The sequence below is a fragment of the Callionymus lyra genome, chromosome 16 (genome assembly GCF_982586985.1).
Source record: "Callionymus lyra chromosome 16, fCalLyr1.hap1.1, whole genome shotgun sequence".
Classification (NCBI taxonomy): Eukaryota; Metazoa; Chordata; class Actinopteri; order Syngnathiformes; family Callionymidae; genus Callionymus; species Callionymus lyra.
The window spans coordinates 18,764,041-18,783,102 of record NC_141833.1 but is presented as its reverse complement, the minus strand read 5'-3'; the positions used below and the strand labels follow the sequence as shown (position 1 = coordinate 18,783,102).

The window sequence follows — 19,062 nt, the reverse complement described above, 5'->3', positions numbered from 1 at the left end:
ATTTGTTTTCAAACCAAAATATGTCCAAACATCAGCTTAACAAGATGCTGTAGTCAACTGTATCCTCTCGTCCTCAGTTGTAACTGCTTTCATTTGTTTTCAAACCAAAATATGTCCAAACATCAACTTTAAAAGCTGCTGGAGTCACTGTATCCTCTCGTCCTCAGTCATCGCCAGGATCTTATTGTTTCTTTAGCTGCAGAGGATGTAAAAACTACTAGTGGTTCGAAATTTAATTGCAACACAAACATGAACAAAAGCAGTGAATACTTGCATTTTCATTTTAAATAAAAGATAATAAAAAATGTATCATGCAAGAATATATGGTTTTATATATATTAATAAAATAAATTAATATAAATAAATAATATGCATCAATATCTTCTCACACTAATAATAGTATAATAGTTATGTTGCTCACAAGATACTTTTATAAATATAGTCGAGTATTAATAAGATAAAAATAATAATAATATAGATAATAATAATGTTAATTTTCACGTCGCTGTTATTGTCATCTCACGAAGCACCACTAGGTGTCTCCAGAGAGCTCTTACTTATCCGTGATCCCTGGCAGGATGAAGAACATCCAGAAGTGGATCCCGAAGACCAAGAAGACCTGAAAGATGACCTTGCCCATGACGGACTTCCTGAGGTAGAGGGCCCGGTCCACCACCATGGTGCCGAACTGGATCAGGACCATGACCAAGAAAGGTCCCGGGACCTGATCCTCGGACAGCGAGGAAGTGATGTCGGCTGCCGAGTGTTTCTGAAGGTCAAGGATGAGATGCTCGTATTGTTGACGGACACGAGTTCAAGATCTTCTGACACTTACGCCGAACGCCCAGAATCCAAACACGATGATGATGAAGTCGACGGTGTCGGCGAGGAACATCAGGACGTAGACGTCAGTGACGGCGCTGTACTCCGGGTGGATCAGGTTGTAGAAGAACTGACGGATCGGAATGTAGATCTCCATGAACCTGAGATGAACATGAACTCGTCAGTGGGAACAGAAATCTAACAATTTTCAACTGTAATCAAACAATTTAAACTAAAATCAAACAATTTTCAACTATAATCAAACAATTTCCATTATAATCAAACAATTTCCATTATAATCAAACAATTTTCAACTATAATCAAACAATTTTCAACTATAAACAAACAATTTAAACTAAAATCAAACAATTTTCTACTATAATCAAACAATATTCAACTATAATCTATAATTTTTCAACTATAATCAAACAATTTAAACTAAAATCAAACAATTTTCAACTATAATCTATCATTTTTCAACTATAATCAAACATTTTAAACTAAAATCAAACAATTTTCAACTATAATCAAACAATGTCCACTATAATCAAACAATTTCCATTATAATCAAACAATTTAAACTAAAATCAAACAATTTTCAACTATAATCAAACAATTTCCATTATAATCAAACAATTTCCATTATAATCAAACAATTTTCTACTATAATCAAACAATATTCAACTATAATCTATCATTTTTCAACTATAATCAAACAATTTAAACTAAAATCAAACAATTTTCAACTATAATCAAACATTTTCCATTATAATCAAACAATTTCCATTATAATCAAACAATTGTCAACTATAATCAAACAATTTCCAACTATAAACAAACAATTTAAACTAAAATCAAACAATTTTCTACTATAATCAAACAATATTCAACTATAATCTATCATTTTTCAACTATAATCAAACAATTTAAACTAAAATCAAACAATTTTCAACTATAATCAAACAATTTCCATTATAATCAAACAATTTCCATTATAATCAAACAATTTTCAACTATAATAAAACAATTTTCAACTATAATCAAACAATTTCCATTATAATCAAACAATTTCCATTATAATCAAACAATTTTCAAGTATAATAAAACAATTTTCAACTATAATCTATCATTTTTCAACTATAATCAAACAATTTAAACTAAAATCAACTATAATCAAACAATGTTCAACTATAATCAAACAATTTTCAACTATAAACAAACAATTTAAACTAAAATCAAACAATTTTCTACTATAATCAAACAATTTAAACTAAAAACAACTATAATCAAACAATTTTCAACTATAATCAAACAATTTTCAACTATAAACAAACAATTTAAACTAAAATCAAACAATTTTCTACTATAATCAAACAATTTTCAACTATAATCAAACAATTTAAACTAAAATCAAACAATTTTCAACTTTAATCAAACAATTTTCAACTATAATCAAACAATTTAAACTAAAATCAAACAATTTTCTACTATAATCAAACAATATTCAACTATAATCTATCATTTTTCAACTATAATCAAACAATTTAAACTAAAATCAAACTATTTTCAACTATAATATAACAATTTTCAACTATAATGTAACGATTTTCTTCTGCAGTCAAAGATTGGATGACAACTGGAAGGACAAAGAAAGAGGTTTAATTTACTTCTTGATGAGGAAAGCTTTGCCCTTGAACAGCTGCTCCTTCAGCTTCTCCATGATCATCTGCTTCTTGGTCTTCTGCTGGACGCTGACCTCACTGCCGTCCTTGTGGCTGCTGCCCCGCGAGGTCACGCTCCCTGAAGAGGACCAGGATGTTACTGACCCTGTTACTGAAGCAGGATCCAGGGACGTTACCTCTCTTGGCTCGGGCGGACGAGTGCAGGGATCTGTGCGAGATGTTGGAGCCTCCGCTGGAGCTCTTGCGGCGCTGGTACGTCTGCTGCTGCTGACTCTGCAGCTGGATGTGGTCCGAGTCCACGGAGGTGCCGAACACGGACCTGGCCGTGCGAGACGAGCCTCGGCTCCCGTCGGCCACGGAGGACGCCGGCTCGGACTCTCGGTCGCTGTCGTGCGTCTGCCTCGCCTCGTCCTCGGACTCGCTCGCCCTCGTAGCCTCTTGCTTCACTCTGGGGTCGTCCTCGTCCCACAGACCGTGACACTGCAGGGGGGAGAGAGGGTGAGTCAGTGGGACCGGGTCGGTACCATGGAGCGTCAGGGTCAGACCTTCAGGATGGATCTGTGGAAGAACAGAGCCAGCAGCTGCACCAGGTCGTAGTGGACGTATCCGTCCTTCTTCTCCACGCCGATGATGTTGGGAGGATGATAGGGTTTGTCCTTGTAGATCTTGTTCTGGTTGAAGGGGAAGAAGCCGAACTGGAAGAAGTACTTGATCACGATGGTGACCTGAGGAACGAGAGACCAGGTTAAGGACCGACACGTTCTACTATCAACTTACAATCTTCAATTGTATTATTATTTCTCTGCCTTTTTCATACTTTACTATTCCACTGAACATAATGTATAGGTGTCTTGTAAAGATTTATGGGTGTCATGTAAAGATTTATGGGTGTCTTGTAAAGATTTATGGGTGTCTTGTAAAGATTTATGGGTGTCATGTAAAGATTTATGGGTGTCTTGTAAAGATTTATGGGTGTCTTGTAAAGATTTATGGGTGTCATGTAAAGATTTATGGGTGTCTTGTAAAGATTTATGGGTGTCTTGTAAAGATTTATGGGTGTCATGTAAAGATTTATGGGTGTCTTGTAAAGATTTATGGGTGTCTTGTAAAGATTTATGGGTGTCATGTAAAGATTTATGGGTGTCTTGTAAAGATTTATGGGTGTCGTGTAAAGATTTATGGGTGTCTTGTAAATATTTATGGCTGTCTTGTAAAGATTTATGGGTGTCATGTATAGATTTATGGGTGTCTTATAAAGATTTATGGGTGTCTTGTAAAGATTTATGGGTGTCTTGTAAAGATGTATGGGTGTCATGTATAGATTTATGGGTGTCTTGTAAAGATTTATGGGTGTCTTGTAAAGATTTATGGGTGTCTTGTAAAGATTTATGGGTGTCTTGTAAAGATTTATGGGTGTCATGTAAAGATTTATGGGTGTCTTATAAAGATTTATGGGTGTCTTGTAAAGATTTATGGGTGTCATGTAAAGATTTATGGGTGTCATGTAAAGATTTATGGGTGTCTTGTAAAGATTTATGGGTGTCATGTAAAGATTTATGGGTGTATTGTAAAGATTTATGGGTGTCATGTAAAGATTTATGGGTGTCATGTAAAGATTTATGGGTGTCATGTAAAGATTTATGGGTGTCATGTAAAGATTTATGGGTGTCTTATAAAGATTTATGGGTGTCATGTAAAGATGTATGGGTGTCTTGTAAAGATTTATGGGTGTCTTATAAAGATTTATGGGTGTCATGTAAAGATTTATGGGTGTCTTGTAAAGATTTATGGGTGTCTTATAAAGATTTATGGCTGTCTTATAAAGATGTATGGGTGTCTTGTAAAGATTTATGGGTGTCTTATAACGATTTATGGGTGTCTTGTAAAGATTTATGGGTGTCATGTAAAGATTTATGGGTGTCTTGTAAAGATTTATGGGTGTCATGTAAAGATTTATGGGTGTATTGTAAAGATTTATGGGTGTCATGTAAAGATTTATGGGTGTCTTATAAAGATTTATGGGTGTCATGTAAAGATTTATGGGTGTCTTATAAAGATTTATGGGTGTCATGTAAAGATTTATGGGTGTCTTGTAAAGATTTATGGGTGTCTTATAAAGATTTATGGGTGTCATGTAAAGATTTATGGGTGTCTTATAAAGATTTATGGGTGTCATGTAAAGATTTATGGGTGTCATGTAAAGATTTATGGGTGTCTTGTAAAGATTTATGGGTGTCATGTAAAGATTTATGGGTGTCTTATAAAGATTTATGGGTGTCATGTAAAGATTTATGGGTGTCATGTAAAGATTTATGCGTGTCTTGTAAAGATTTATGGGTGTCATGTAAAGATTTATGGGTGTCTTATAAAGATTTATGGGTGTCTTGTAAAGATTTATGGGTGTCTTGCAAAGATTTATGCGTGTCTTGTAAAGATTTATGGGTGTCATGTAAAGATTTATGGGTGTCATGTAAAGATTTATGGGTGTCATGTAAAGATTTATGGGTGTCATGTATAGATTTATGGGTGTCTTATAAAGATTTATGGGTGTCTTGTAAAGATTTATGGGTGTCATGTAAAGATTTATGGGTGTCATGTAAAGATTTATGGGTGTCATGTAAAGATTTATGGGTGTCATGTAAAGATTTATGGGTGTCATGTAAAGATTTATGGGTGTCTTGTAAAGATTTATGGGTGTCTTGTAAAGATTTATGGGTGTCATGTAAAGATTTATGGGTGTCTTGTTAAGATTTATGGGTGTCTTGTAAAGATTTATGGGTGTCATGTATATATTTATGGGTGTCTTGCAAAGATTTATGGGTGTCTTGTAAAGATTTATGGGTGTCATGTAAAGATTTATGGGTGTCTTATAAAGATTTATGGGTGTCTTGTAAAGATTTATGGGTGTCTTGTAAAGATTTATGGGTGTCATGTAAAGATTTATGGGTGTCTTATAAAGATTTATGGGTGTCTTGTAAAGATTTATGGGTGTCTTGTAAAGATTTATGGGTGTCATGTAAAGATTTATGGGTGTCTTATAAAGATTTATGGGTGTCTTGTAAAGATTTATGGGTGTCTTGTAAAGATTTATGGGTGTCTTGTAAAGATTTATGGGTGTCATGTAAAGATTTATGGGTGTCTTATAAAGATTTATGGGTGTCTTGTAAAGATTTATGGGTGTCTTGTAAAGATTTATGGGTGTCATGTAAAGATTTATGGGTGTCATGTAAAGATTTATGGGTGTCATGTAAAGATTTATGGGTGTCATGTAAAGATTTATGGGTGTCTTGTAAAGATTTATGGGTGTCTTGTAAAGATTTATGGGTGTCATGTATATATTTATGGGTGTCTTGCAAAGATTTATGGGTGTCTTGTAAAGATTTATGGGTGTCTTGTAAAGATGTATGGGTGTCATGTAAAGATTTATGGGTGTCTTGTAAAGATGTATGGGTGTCATGTAAAGATTTATGGGTGTCATGTATAGATTTATGGGTGTCATGTAAAGATGTATTGGTGTGGTGTGATTATTTATGGGTGTCATGTGACAATGTATGGCTGTCATGTGATAATGTATGGATGTCATGTGATAATGTATGGGTGTCATGTGATAATGTATGGGTGTCATGTGATAATGTATGGGTGTCAAGTGATAATATATGGGTGTCATGTGATAATGTATGGGTGTCATGTGATAATGTATGGGTGTCATGTGATAATGTATGGGTGTCATGTGATAATGTATGGGTGTCATATGATAATGTATGGGTGTAATGTGATAATGTATGGGTGTCAAGTGATAATATATGGGTGTCATGTGATAATGTATGGGTGTCATGTGATAATGTATGGGTGTCATGTGATTATGTATGGGTGTCATGTGATAATGTATGGGTGTCATGTGATAATGTATAGGTGTCATGTGATTATTTATGGGTGTCATGTGATTATTTTTGGGTGTCATGTGATTATTTATGGGTGTCATGTGAAAGGCGGGTTGTGTTCAAACCTCAGTGTAGACGATGGCCGTCATCCAGTAGCGTTTGCTGGGTCGTGGCACCGACAACATGGCCCAGAGGAAGATGGTGACGGGAAGGACCAGCGTGGCGAAGTTGGCCGACACCATGTGGTTGATGATGATGACCAGGTAGCAGACCATCTCGGAGTGCGCCACCAGCATGTTGTAGAGGGCGTAGCCGAGCTGCAGGACCAGAGGCTGAGTCTGGTAGAACTTCTCCGAGTGATCCAGCTCCTCGTCGTAGAACATCCTGAGGACCAAGACAGCGTCGATGGAGGTCTAGCGAGAGGTTCCTCACGACTCACTTGTTGAGCAGCAGCTCGCTGGCCGTCAGCTCGGTGGTCATGGACGGGAACATGATGTCGGAGCGGCTGTCGGAGCGACTGTCCGACGTCATGATCATGCGCCGCCTCCGGTCCCGGTCGCTCTCGTCGTCGCTCACCTCCAGCCGGTCGAAGCTGACCGCCTTGCTGTAGCTCGGCGGCACGTCCACGTCCGACATCTTGGACGCGTCCGTGTCCTGGTTGTAGAATCCTCCGCCCTCCTCCGCCCGCGGGAACCCCGGCCGACCTCCGACCCCGTCGTCGCTCTCGCTGACGAAGTCCGGGGCGGAGGTGGCGGAGTCCTCGGGTCGGAGCGAGGGGCCTTCGTCCGGGCTCCAGTGGACGTCCCCGTCCTGCTCCTCCGCCGCCGCCTCCTCCGGCCTCACGCCGTCCTCTTGAAGCTCCGCCTCACTCCAAGGATCTCCCTCCGGCCTCTGCTGCTGGATCTCCATGGCGGCCCGTTGCCTTTCCTCCAGCTGGTCCTGCTCATCCTCCACTTCGTCGATGGTGTCTGTGGTTCCTTGTCTGGAGTAGAGAGTCACGCACTGTGTGGCTTCACTGGAGGACGATAAAAAAAACTTTATTGATCTGAACGACGGGACAAAATGTATATCAGTGTCATCAGAAGATTGAATTTAATTCTGTTTTTTTTTAATGTTTTTTTAAAATAACATTTGTTTCAAATGTTTTTAATTGAATTTAATAATTATAAAAATATAAAATAAGTTATTTTAAGAATATTCTTTTTTTAAATGCATTAATTGAAACAGAAATGACCCTTTAATATGAATAAATATATATATAAAATAATGAATATTGAAATAATTCTATTTTATAAATGCAATTTAATAAAAATAAATCTTAACCTTTTTTTAATTTATTTTTAAAATTATTGCATTTAAGAAATTAAATATTAAAAAAAATAATTATGATATTTGTTACAGATAGAGTTTCATATTACAATTCAAAATTCTTCGGAAAGGCTAATAAAATTCAATATAAAAATGTTGGTACTTCATCAAACTTTCAGCCAATCATGAGACTGGAAGACGATCATGTGACCGTTTTATCGATTTCCACGTATTATGTTGGTAACGACTGGTGTTATTATTATTATTATACCAACATTTTTATAATTGACTTTAAAAGTCTGCAAATAGAAAAATATTTAATTTAAGAAAATTACATTTTGAATTATTTAAATAACATTAAACTCTATGTGAAAAAAACAACACATTTTTTAATTTAATTGTTTAAAAATAATTATTTAAACGTTTAATATATAAATTGTTAAGTAATGTTTAATTTAAAAAGCGCTTAAAAACAGATGGATTTTCAATGAAAGAAAATAAATGTAAAATATGAAACCCTTATTATGATATTAGGTAGAACTTTATTGAACTTTACTGATCAAAAATGAAAATTGTTTATTATTGTGATGACACTGACACTGATATCCGTCCACAGACAGTGAGTGATTGACACCTGGACATGACGCTGCTGCCGCTCTCCACCGAGGAGTTGGACACGTCCAGGCCGTAGATCTTGCGCAGCTTCGGTCTCGCTCGCTCGCTGGTCTTGGGGATGCACTCCGGCATCCCGTCCAGGTCCTCCAGCGTGGACTGGCGTGAGAAGAGCGTCGTGGCCTCGGTGAAGGCGCTGAAGAGGAGGAAGTGACAGATGATTGACAGGTGCGTCTATCAGGAGGGTCCAGGTGGAACTCCTGCACATGTTGTTTGATGAATTATCGTTTAAGGCAGTGATGGTTTAATAAAAATATAGAGTTTTTGTTTCAGTTATTTAACTACATTTCAGGTTTATTTTTGGAGTAAAATCGACTGAAACGAGTGTCTTAACGTGTCAAGAATCACACGCTAATGTTACTGCAGGGAAAATACCATCTTTTTTAAAAAGAAATACACCTTTCAGACATTAATAATCAATAGAACAGCTTTTTAATGTGTTGATTTATTAACACAAATACAACAATTTAATTTGAATATTCTATAAAGTAAGAAAACATTTTTGAAAAATGTTGTAAAATAAAAAAAATAGTTTAATTATTCATATATATTTAATAATAAAATAATAAAATAATAATAATAATAAAACCAAAATATTTAACAGTGTTTCAAGTTAAATTATACAAAAGGTGAATTTACTAATAAAAGAAAATACATTTAAATATCTCATATAATAGTAAATGTAATACGTAGTAAACAAATAAATACATTAAAAGATAATTTTAATAATAAAGGAAAAGTTTAGTGATATTATTTAAATTGTGATAACAAAGTAAAATGTAAAAAATAAATATGAAACTTCTTAAACATATTCATAAAAAAAAAGGTTGTTACATGTAACTATCTGATTTAATAGGACGAAAAATGGAAAAAATAGAAAAATAAATTGAATAAAAAAAATGAATACACAACAATATTGTTGAAAATTCGACGACAAGGACATAAAAAAACATTCAAACTATAATATCTGTTAAATATTAAAGACATTTAAAAAAAACACATAAATTCTTCAAAAGCTTCATTGTCAAACGTACGTGACATACAGTATCAAATATTTATTTTAACTATTACATCAATCTTGTATTTTCACAGCGCTTCAACCATCTTGACGCTTCTATCAAAAACGTGGAGGTCGAGGTCGTACCTGGACATGCTGTCTCTGGACGCGGTGGAGTCCTGGCTCTGCATCTGTGAGCCTCTTCTCCGCCTCCTGGGCCTCGTTGAAGATCCCGAGGCGGTTTCATCCTCGCTCAGCTGATCCATGCTGGCCTGCCGGGACATGTTGAGCCTCATGGCCTTCTGGTAGTAGACGTGGATGCTCTCCCTGGACGGGACGTTGCCCTGTCGGAGAGAAGACGCGTCAGCATCTGGAATAACCCTGGCGACCGGACGAACGCAAACACCTTCTTGACTTCCCGGGTGAGCATGCAGCGCTCGATGCGCAGCACGGTGGAGATGTCGATGTACTCGCGACACATGTCGTTCATCCACTTGGTGAAGCTGTCCACGGTGGTCTGGAAGAGGACCCACGTGAACTTGATGATGTTGAACACCCGCTTGATGATGTTGTCTGAGGACCAGAGTCACAGTTTCAACCCCAAACATCAACAGAAGAGTATGGAGTGAGAGGTCCAAGGATCGACCCCTGTGGAACTCCTTATCCTCAGCTGACCAACCTGGACCCGCAGAACTCTCCTCCTCTTTGACTTGTGGGTCCGACAGTTCGCCCAGATCGATGGTGATGTGACCGGCTGCACGTGTCAACGACATCGATGTAAGATAACTCCAGGTACAAGTTCACTCCTCGTCTCACCTTCTTTCTTGTGTTTGCGATGTCTCACTCCCTTCGTGTATCGCTTCCAGAACTTTCGTTTGTCCTTCCCTCGCGCCTTCAGGGCCGCCTTAGGGTCCGTGATCCAGGCGTGGTACAGGAACTGGACGACACAGGTGTTAGAGATGCTGTCATTAAATACGTCACATAAAGATACATAACCATCACAATATTTGTCTTTAATTTATTTTGTCATTTGCATCTGTTTTAACATTTTATTTAATGTTTTGGTTTATATCTGTGGTTATGACTGGTTATTGGTGTAAGTGACGTTAGCAGTACTTGCTTTTTTTAATGATTTTGGCGATGTTAGTGGTGAAATAAGTATTTGCGATGTTAGAAGTATATGTTAGCAATGTGTTCTCAGTTTTATCTTGACCTTTAAAGTATATACTTTATTGAATATTGTTTTAATTGTTTAAGCGCTTTGTGACCCTGGTCTGGAAAAGCGGTATATAAATCAAAATGACTTACTATCTTACTTACAATGCTAGCAATATTCACGCTGTTAGTGGCGCTAGCAATGTGAGCAGTATTTGCAGCGCTAGTGAGGTCACTGATGTTAGTGGCGCTAGCAGGTTTAGCTGTGTTAGCAATATTCAGCAAGTTAGTGATGTTTGCGGTTGGATGTTAGTGTTAGCGATGATAGCGGTTTTCGCATTGTTAGTAATTAAAGTTATTTAAGAGATGTTGGTGATGTTAGCAATTTTACTAATTTTAGCGATGTAAGCGGTTTTTGTGATGAAAGCAATGTTAGTGGAGATTAGCAATTTTAGCTGTGTTAGCGATGTTAGAAATGTTGGTAATGTCAGTAATGTTAGCCGTGTTAGCGATGTCCAAGGCTTCAGTAATGTTTGTGATGTTAGCAATGTTAGCGGGTTTAGCAATGTTAGTGATGTTATTGATTTTAGTGGCGCTAATGATGTTGGCAATATAAGCAATGTTGGTGATTTTGAAATGATAGTAATGTTTATCATTTAAGTGGCGTTAGTAATGTTGGTGATGGAAACAATGTTATCAACGTTAGTAACGTGTGATGATGATGTTTTGCAATTTGAGATATTAGCGATGTTAGCAACGTTTGTGATCTTATTAATGATGGTGAGCTAATAGATGTTAGCAACGTTTGTGATGTTATTAATGATGGTGAGCTAATAGATGTTAGCAACGTTTGTGATGTTATTAATGATGGTGAGCTAATAGATGTTAGCAACGTTTGTGATGTTATTAATGATGTTGAGCTTATAGATGTTAGCAACGTTTGTGATTTTATTAATGAAGGTGAGCTAATAGATGTTAGCAACGTTAATGTCATTAATGATGGTGAGCTAAAAGATGTTAGCAACGTTAATGTCATTAATGATGGTGAGCTAAAAGATGTTAGCAACGTTCGTGATGTTATTAATGATGGTGAGCTAATAGATGTTAGCAGTGTTAGCGGTGTTATTAATGATGGTGAGCTAATAGATGTTAGCAGTGTTAGCGGCGTTATTAATGATGGTGAGCTAATTGATGTTAGCAGTGTTAGCAGTGTTATTAATGATGGTGAGCTAATAGATGTTAGCAGTGTTAGCGGTATTATTAATGATGGTGAGCTAATAGATGTTAGCAGTGTTAGCGGTGTTATTAATGATGGTGAGCTAATAGATGTTAGCAGTGTTAGCGGTGTTAGTGATGATGGTGAGCTAATAGATGTTAGCAGTGTTAGCAGTGTTAGCGATGTTATTAATGATGGTGAGCTAATAGATGTTAGCAGTGTTAGCGGTGTTATTAATGATGGTGAGCTAATTGATGTTAGCAGTGTTAGCGGTGTTATTAATGATGGTGAGCTAATAGATGTTAGCAGTGTTAGCGGTATTATTAATGATGGTGAGCTAATAGATGTTAGCAGTGTTAGCGGTGTTATTAATGATGGTGAGCTAATAGATGTTAGCAGTGTTAGCGGTGTTATTAATGATGGTGAGCTAATAGATGTTAGCAGTGTTAGCGATGTTAGTGATGTTAGTACCTTCCCTGCCTTCACTATATACTGCAGGATAGTTCTGGGCAGCTTTATGACAGACTTGGGTAAAGCCAGAACAGCAGAGACAAACTTCCCGATCGCTCGCTACAGAGAAAGATAGAGTTAGAGCGAACGTGTCAGGATCACACAAGGGTTAGTCGGCGACAAACTGCTGGAAAACAAAAAATAAAAAACAAATCAGCCGTAGTTTCGCTCCAGAGCACCTGGAAGGCAGACTTCTTGGGCAGATCCTCCTCTTTCTTATCGTCCTCCTCGTCTTCTTCCTCACTGTCAGTTTCAAACAAGTAATACTCTCCACTCCTGACCACTGCGGGCGGAGGTGGAGAACACAGGTTCAGTCAATCAAACACCACCTTCTGAAGGTCAACCAGGAAGAGTTGAGGAGCAGAAGCAGCAGCAAGTCTTACCCGTGAGATCATCTAACTACCATCCATCACATCACCTGTCACTCTATGAGACGCTTGCTAACGGTTAGCATGACTAGCAACACTTCTAAACCTCTAAATCTTCTCTTCATGGACCTCGTTCTTCATCCAACATCTCAGATCTAACTATTGTTTTGTGGCAGGAAAGCGAGAGCAGAGCACATGATTGACTAAGAAGCCTCGTGGAGCAGCAGTGAAGTGTTAGAAGCAATACTGGGACGAGGCTGAACTTATGTCCTTGAACAGACGCGAGGGGGAGGTTTGGGGGAGGATGCTGGGAGATGAAGGTCAAACACCAAATGAGGATGAAATGGAGGAATTTGAGACATGAAGCCAAACAGGTTTCTGGTTTGAATCGTGGGTTTTTGTTTTGGACAGAGCTGCACGAGTCCGACCTTTGAGTGACGAGAAACACGTTATTCTGATGATTATTTTTTTGTCGACTGGCTTCATATAGTTATTCCTGACATTAAAACAAGAAATAAAAACTTTATTTTGTCAAGAATATGTAATTTAAACCTTCCGTTTTTTGTAAATAAAGTTTAAATACGAATTCAAATATCTAACACTATGGTAGAAATATATCTTTGTCAAGAATATTGAACAATACCTTTACATTTTTGTATATAACATTGAAATATACATTTATATAGAACATAAGTTTAATTTTTTATTGTTTGAATGAATGCAAAAAAAATATTATTATTATTAAAAATATATGTTTTTTAAGTAATATAATATTTTTAAATTACATTTTTGTAACTTGAGTCACTTAAATTTAAATGTCAAATGTTTTAATGATTTGTTTACCTGCAAAAAACAACAACACAAATATTTATTTGTCCATTATATATAATTTAAACATGTCAAGAATATAAGAGTTATTTCATCTTTGTATATAAAGTTATAATATAATTTTAAATAGAATATAAATTGATTTGAATGGTTTATTTACTTTTATTAGCTGCACAAAACAACCACAAACATATTAGAAATATATTATTGTCCATTATATACAATTTAAACAAGTTATACAAGTTTATACAAGTTGAAATATAATTTTATATAGAATTTTAATTTAATTCAGATGTTTTAATTTATTTATCTTGTCTGCATAAAAGAGCAACAAATAATTGTTTATAAATATTTTTTTTGAGAAAACAAAATTTGAATTTTGTACATAAAGATAAAATAGAAGTTTAAATGTTAAATTAGGTGGAATTGAATTCACATTTAAATATATATATATTTTTTATTCCTCAACAAAACAACAACAACAAATTAGAGTATAAAACATTTAGTTTTGTTAACAAAGGTAAAATATTATTTAAAATACAGTTTAAATTTAACTTTGAACTGCTATGGTTAAAAAACAACATTATTAGGAATATAAATTTGTCACTTTATTTTAATGTAACTAATATAACAAGAAAACTACGAGATATATACAATTGTATATCAAATTAAAATTTAATTTGAATGTTTCAATGTATATTTGTCTGCACAACGAAGGCAGGAATCAATATCTATAAAAAAATTGTACATAATTTTGTTAATTAAGTCGTTATTAAATCATGATATAATTGTTAATTGTTGTGTTTCTCAGGTCAGGTGCTGCTCTCTCTGGCGAACACTGTTGGCTGATCATGTCTGCAGGCAAAGAATGAACAAACTAGGGCGAGTTCATGTCTTTGCGTGAGCGCGTCACGGGAGCGATTCTGTACTGCGAGCTCGTCGGGGGGGCGGTTCCGATGGCGAGCGGGAGCTCCGGACCCGAGTCCTTTTTCTGGCGGCGCCGAACTCACATGTTCTATTTAAGGCGAAGACGCCGCCTTTTGACCTCGGGCGTCTTCGGGGTCAACGTGACCCTTAAATAGAGACAGAAAAAGGGACTCGGGGGTCCGGAGGCTCCGTTGGGGGGTGGGGGGGGGCGAACCCTCGGAGCTCTGGGCCAGCATCGGAATCCTCGGGGTCGGTCTGGTCAAGGACACAAGGGCCAAGAGAGGAAGAGAAAAGGATTGTGGAGGGGTCAACCTACTGGAAGCATGGTCAACCCACGGCCTCCACCACTGCTTTTTTTTGGCCTTGGCTTTCGTTGGATGTGCTCCTAAAATTCCACAAATACATCAAAATCTTTTTCATGTTCAAGCGGCTAAGGTTTTTTCGTTGGGCTCCGGGGCGAGCGGCTCCTCGTCGTACCGTCGTCCTCCTCGGCGGCGGCGGGGGGCTGGGGGGGCTGGGGTTGGTCGGTGGACTCCTGCACCATGCTCAGCATCTTCTCCTTGCCCCTCTTGAACTTCTGCTGCCTCACCTTAATGCGCTCCATCCTGATTAGATCAGAGAGACGAAGTAACGCACGAGCGTAAACATCACGTGCGCAACGAGCCGACATTACGGGCCGTCATTAGAGCCGTGGAGTGGATCTTATGGGGGGTTTATGAGGAACTCCGGGGGATAAGTGGTGGAAATACTAAAGGACCATATAGTGAGAGCAGACTTCCCGTCAGGAGACGATGGAGCCAAGAGTTTGATCCTGGACTTTGTTTTTAATGGATTCCCCTCGTCGTAGGAAAACTCACGCGAGATGTCTTTAGAAATTATCAAACGACTTCCTGCCATCTTTTTTTTTTTATCTGTGAATCTGATGAGGGGTCTTATGTTAGTGGAGAGTCAACATTCTGGGTCAAAAGTACCTTCAACTAACATGGAAATAATATAACGTGGACGTTTATTATTTTTGTTTTGCTGGTCTGTTTAAACTTTTATTTTGAAAACAGGAAACAGAAATCGATCCATTCAGCCCTTTTTTCAGTGTTTTTTTTAAAACTTGTCAATCAAAAAGTTCATTAAAGACGACGACAAATTAATGAATTTATACAATTAAAAAAACCTTAAAAGTTTTTTTTATAGAAATTTATCAGAAGTTTAAATTAAATTGTTTGAATTTAATGTTTAAACCTTTTTTTTTAAATCAAAAGTCTTGTTTTTTTTAGCATTTAATTATATTATTACATTAATATTGTTTTAATTTGACTGAATAATATATATATTGAAAGGTTTAGGTTTGTGTATAAATAATTTAATATTTTTAAATAAACAATCGTTAAAAATGGACGATTATTTTTTAAACATATGGATTTTGACATTATAGTTCTAATAAATAAAATAAAATACATTACCTAATAAAAATATTTTTTAATACATAGCCATTTTAATTAAATATATAAATGTTGGTATAATAGTGTAATTCAATATTCGAATGGTATTTTAATTTTTCTGTTTCAACTTTTATTTTGAAAACAGGAAGCAGAAATCGATCAATTAAGCAGAAATCTAGCTATTTTTTGGGTGGTTTAAACTAGAAAGAAAACAATTGATTGACAATCAGAAAATATATAAAAATTAAAACATTAATAGCTGTTAAGTGTTTGTATGGAGTTTTTATTCAATTGTCAATTTTTTGTTTGATAGTAATAATAATTCTTCTTGACTTAAAACATAAAATCAAAAAAATTAAAAGAGCCGGTTCATTTATCGTGAACATCGGGATTTATTATAGTAACGATGACCTCAGACGGATCATTTGAACGTCCTAAAAAAAACGTGTGTTGATGTTTTCGCTGTATTTTGCAGAAACATTTCTGCTTCAACACGTATTGAAACCCAAAAGATTCACTTCCTGTTTAGCAATATTGACGAAGCACAACAATAACGACTCAATATTGAGACACGCGTCACATTTCTAGCGTCTTAAACACAAAAACAAGTGGATTAAAAAATGAACAAAGTGTTAATATATGTTTTGTGATTTCAAAATAAAAGACTCACTGTCTCTTCAGCTGCTCCACAGACTTGCTTTCTTCCTCCAGTCGAGCACGAACCGCCTTCACGATGGTGGCCTGGAAAAGCTCCGCCCCTCTGCGAACACGACAAACGTTCAGGTTCGTTCTTTCGCCAAAATAAATTCTCCCGGCGCCGTAACATGAATCTGGCGGAGCGACGCCCACGCTACCTTTCTCGCCGTTCTCACGCCACGCATGTAAGAGAACGCCGCTCATGTCGTAGCACTTTCCACAATTCAATAAAGTTATTTTATTAAAACTCTGACAGAAAATGTAACGTAGACAGAAAAGCGAGACCTTCGGAGTCAATTTTATGTTGAAGAAAATCTGTAGTTTGGCTGAACTTGACAAGAGAAAAATATGGATAACAAACGTGACCAGATTGAATCATGGGAAACTATAAAAGTGCTGGTTCCATCTGTGACATCATATGTACGCGCCAGGAAGGAGAAAATGAAACATAAGTGAGGTATTTTCTCTTGGAAAACAGCAACAAACTTGTACTTGTACTTGTAATATACGTTTACTCCTCGATTTCTGCTGATTGAGAAGAAAACTTAATAGTTTTAGTTTAGTTTTATAACTGTGTAATCTTGATTTAAATAGAAGAAAACACACTAATGTTTAACAACATTATACCATGATAAAAAAATCCAAACAGACATTAGTAATCAAACCAAGATGGTGAATAATACACTCTTACTTCTTGATCTCTGATAATTGAGGAGAAATAATTGAGTAGAAAACTATTATTGTAACCAAAAATTAATAGTTAACTCAAACTAGATAATCCTAAAATATTTGATCATGTTAAGACATTATTAATCGAAGCCAGATGGGAAGTAAAAAAGTTTGTGCTGGACTTCTGACAATTATGTAGTTTTAGTTAGTTTTTTATGATTGAGTCATAATAATTTGAATTAATTTCTCTTTTTTTTTAATTTTACCACGTTTAGGCCTGAAAACAGACATTAATAATCGAACCCAGATAATGAATAATAAACTTGTACTCTTTTAATTCTGCAAAACGTTGAGTTAACATTTGCAAGTCATTTTTAATAGTTAAATAGGAGAATTAAAATTAAATAGAGGATGAATGCATTTGTTTTGGTTTGTTAGTTGTTATATTGACACTCCTTTATTTTATGGTTCCAGTTAGACATTTAAAAAAATATTTATAATAATCTTTTATAATCAATTAGTTTGATGAATTCCTTCAAACTTCAAAAAAAGGAAATAAAAATAACACAATTAATTCTGTAATACAATAAAAAAAAAGTTATTGTGAAACATGATATAAACTGCGAATCCAACTGCTTAAAAAACTTTACTTAAGATGTATAAAACTATTAAAACCACAATAATTTCCCATTATTCATTTACACGACATACAAAATAAATTAAAAAAAACGCAAGATCAGTTTGTGACAGAAGGTGTTTCAGTTACAATTTTTTTTATCGTGTAATAATTTGAATTGTTGTCTTTTTTTCCCCCCAAAACATTTGATCAAGTTAAGAACTCTAAGCAGACATTAATAATCAAACTGAGATGATGAACAATAAACTTTAGCTTCTGCCAGTTAAGAAGAAAAAACTAATTTTATCATTATTGTTGATCCAACTGTTCCTGGTCTTACAGTAAACACCCTCTAGTCGTCATTCATAACTCAACACCTGGACCTTCAGTGTTACCTGGAGGCCAGGATCTGCGAGGCCCTGATGTCGGCGACCACGTGCAGGAAGTAGTAGCTCATGAAGACGCGGCGCTGCAGCAGCAGGAAGGCGAAGCAGATGCTGTCCCAGATGATGCCGGCCTCGTTGCTGGGGAGCTCGCACACCTTCTCTCCGGCTGGAGGAACAACAGGACATATGTAAATGAGTACTTTAAAAATATAATGTCGATCGCAATGAGCTTGTTGGAGCAGCAGGGGGCAGTAGCGTGAACGGTGCCGAGCTCTAGTCCTGACAAATCCTTCAAAATCTTCCTGGATCCAGATGGATATCAAAAACTCAACAAATGTAATTTACAGTTTAATATGAGAGCATGAGAGGTTGAATTTAATATTTAAAATGTTGAAATAACTTGTTGAAAAGCTGTTTTTTAATAAGCATTTAATTATTTATAGCTTTTTGAAAGGTTGAATTTGCTTCTATTTGAATTATTAAATGAGAAATTTGAGTAAAATGAGTATTTTCCACTTTTAATTCACTTCCATGAATTAAATAAATAATATTTTTTTAAAAAAAGGGTAGCAAATATAAACATGTTGCTATAATAAAACCACCAGATTCTACCAAAAGATCACATGATCGCCTGCGTGTCCCATGATTGGCTGAAACTTCAATAAAGTGACTCTATTATAATAACATTTTTATACTGAATTAAAAATGCTACAATTCAACAAATATTAAAATTAGAAAATATATTTTTTAATGATGGGAATGAGAACATCCAATTCCATGTGTAAAGTTAATTAAATTTGAAAATATTAGATTTTTTTTAATTAAATTATCGACAGCAACTAGTTCAGCCTTTCAACATAGAAATTAAAGATTATTTAATAAAATAATAATTT

The 19,062-nt window shown here is 35.9% G+C and overlaps 1 protein-coding gene across 2 annotated transcripts in view; it reads right to left on the bottom strand.

Annotated features, from left to right (window-relative positions):
- piezo2b (piezo-type mechanosensitive ion channel component 2b) overlaps positions 1–19,062 on the bottom strand; it is a 117,104-nt gene that overhangs the window by 8,674 nt on the left and 89,368 nt on the right. Inside the window, exons 28-45 of one of the 2 annotated variants that reach the window (XM_087810878.1) lie at positions 18,179–18,335; positions 16,473–16,562; positions 14,844–14,971; positions 14,683–14,751; positions 12,423–12,526; positions 12,205–12,303; positions 10,179–10,299; positions 10,042–10,116; positions 9,769–9,935; positions 9,510–9,706; positions 8,328–8,501; positions 6,825–7,400; positions 6,511–6,769; positions 3,050–3,229; positions 2,681–2,984; positions 2,490–2,622; positions 836–983; positions 558–769 (exon numbers count right to left, since the gene is read on the bottom strand). In XM_087810878.1, the coding sequence (XP_087667004.1) occupies positions 558–769; positions 836–983; positions 2,490–2,622; positions 2,681–2,984; positions 3,050–3,229; positions 6,511–6,769; positions 6,825–7,400; positions 8,328–8,501; positions 9,510–9,706; positions 9,769–9,935; positions 10,042–10,116; positions 10,179–10,299; positions 12,205–12,303; positions 12,423–12,526; positions 14,683–14,751; positions 14,844–14,971; positions 16,473–16,562; positions 18,179–18,335 (3,193 nt within the window). The remainder of the gene's footprint in view (positions 1–557; positions 770–835; positions 984–2,489; positions 2,623–2,680; positions 2,985–3,049; positions 3,230–6,510; positions 6,770–6,824; positions 7,401–8,327; positions 8,502–9,509; positions 9,707–9,768; positions 9,936–10,041; positions 10,117–10,178; positions 10,300–12,204; positions 12,304–12,422; positions 12,527–14,682; positions 14,752–14,843; positions 14,972–16,472; positions 16,563–18,178; positions 18,336–19,062) is intronic. The other variant, XM_087810877.1, reaches the window with a different exon arrangement.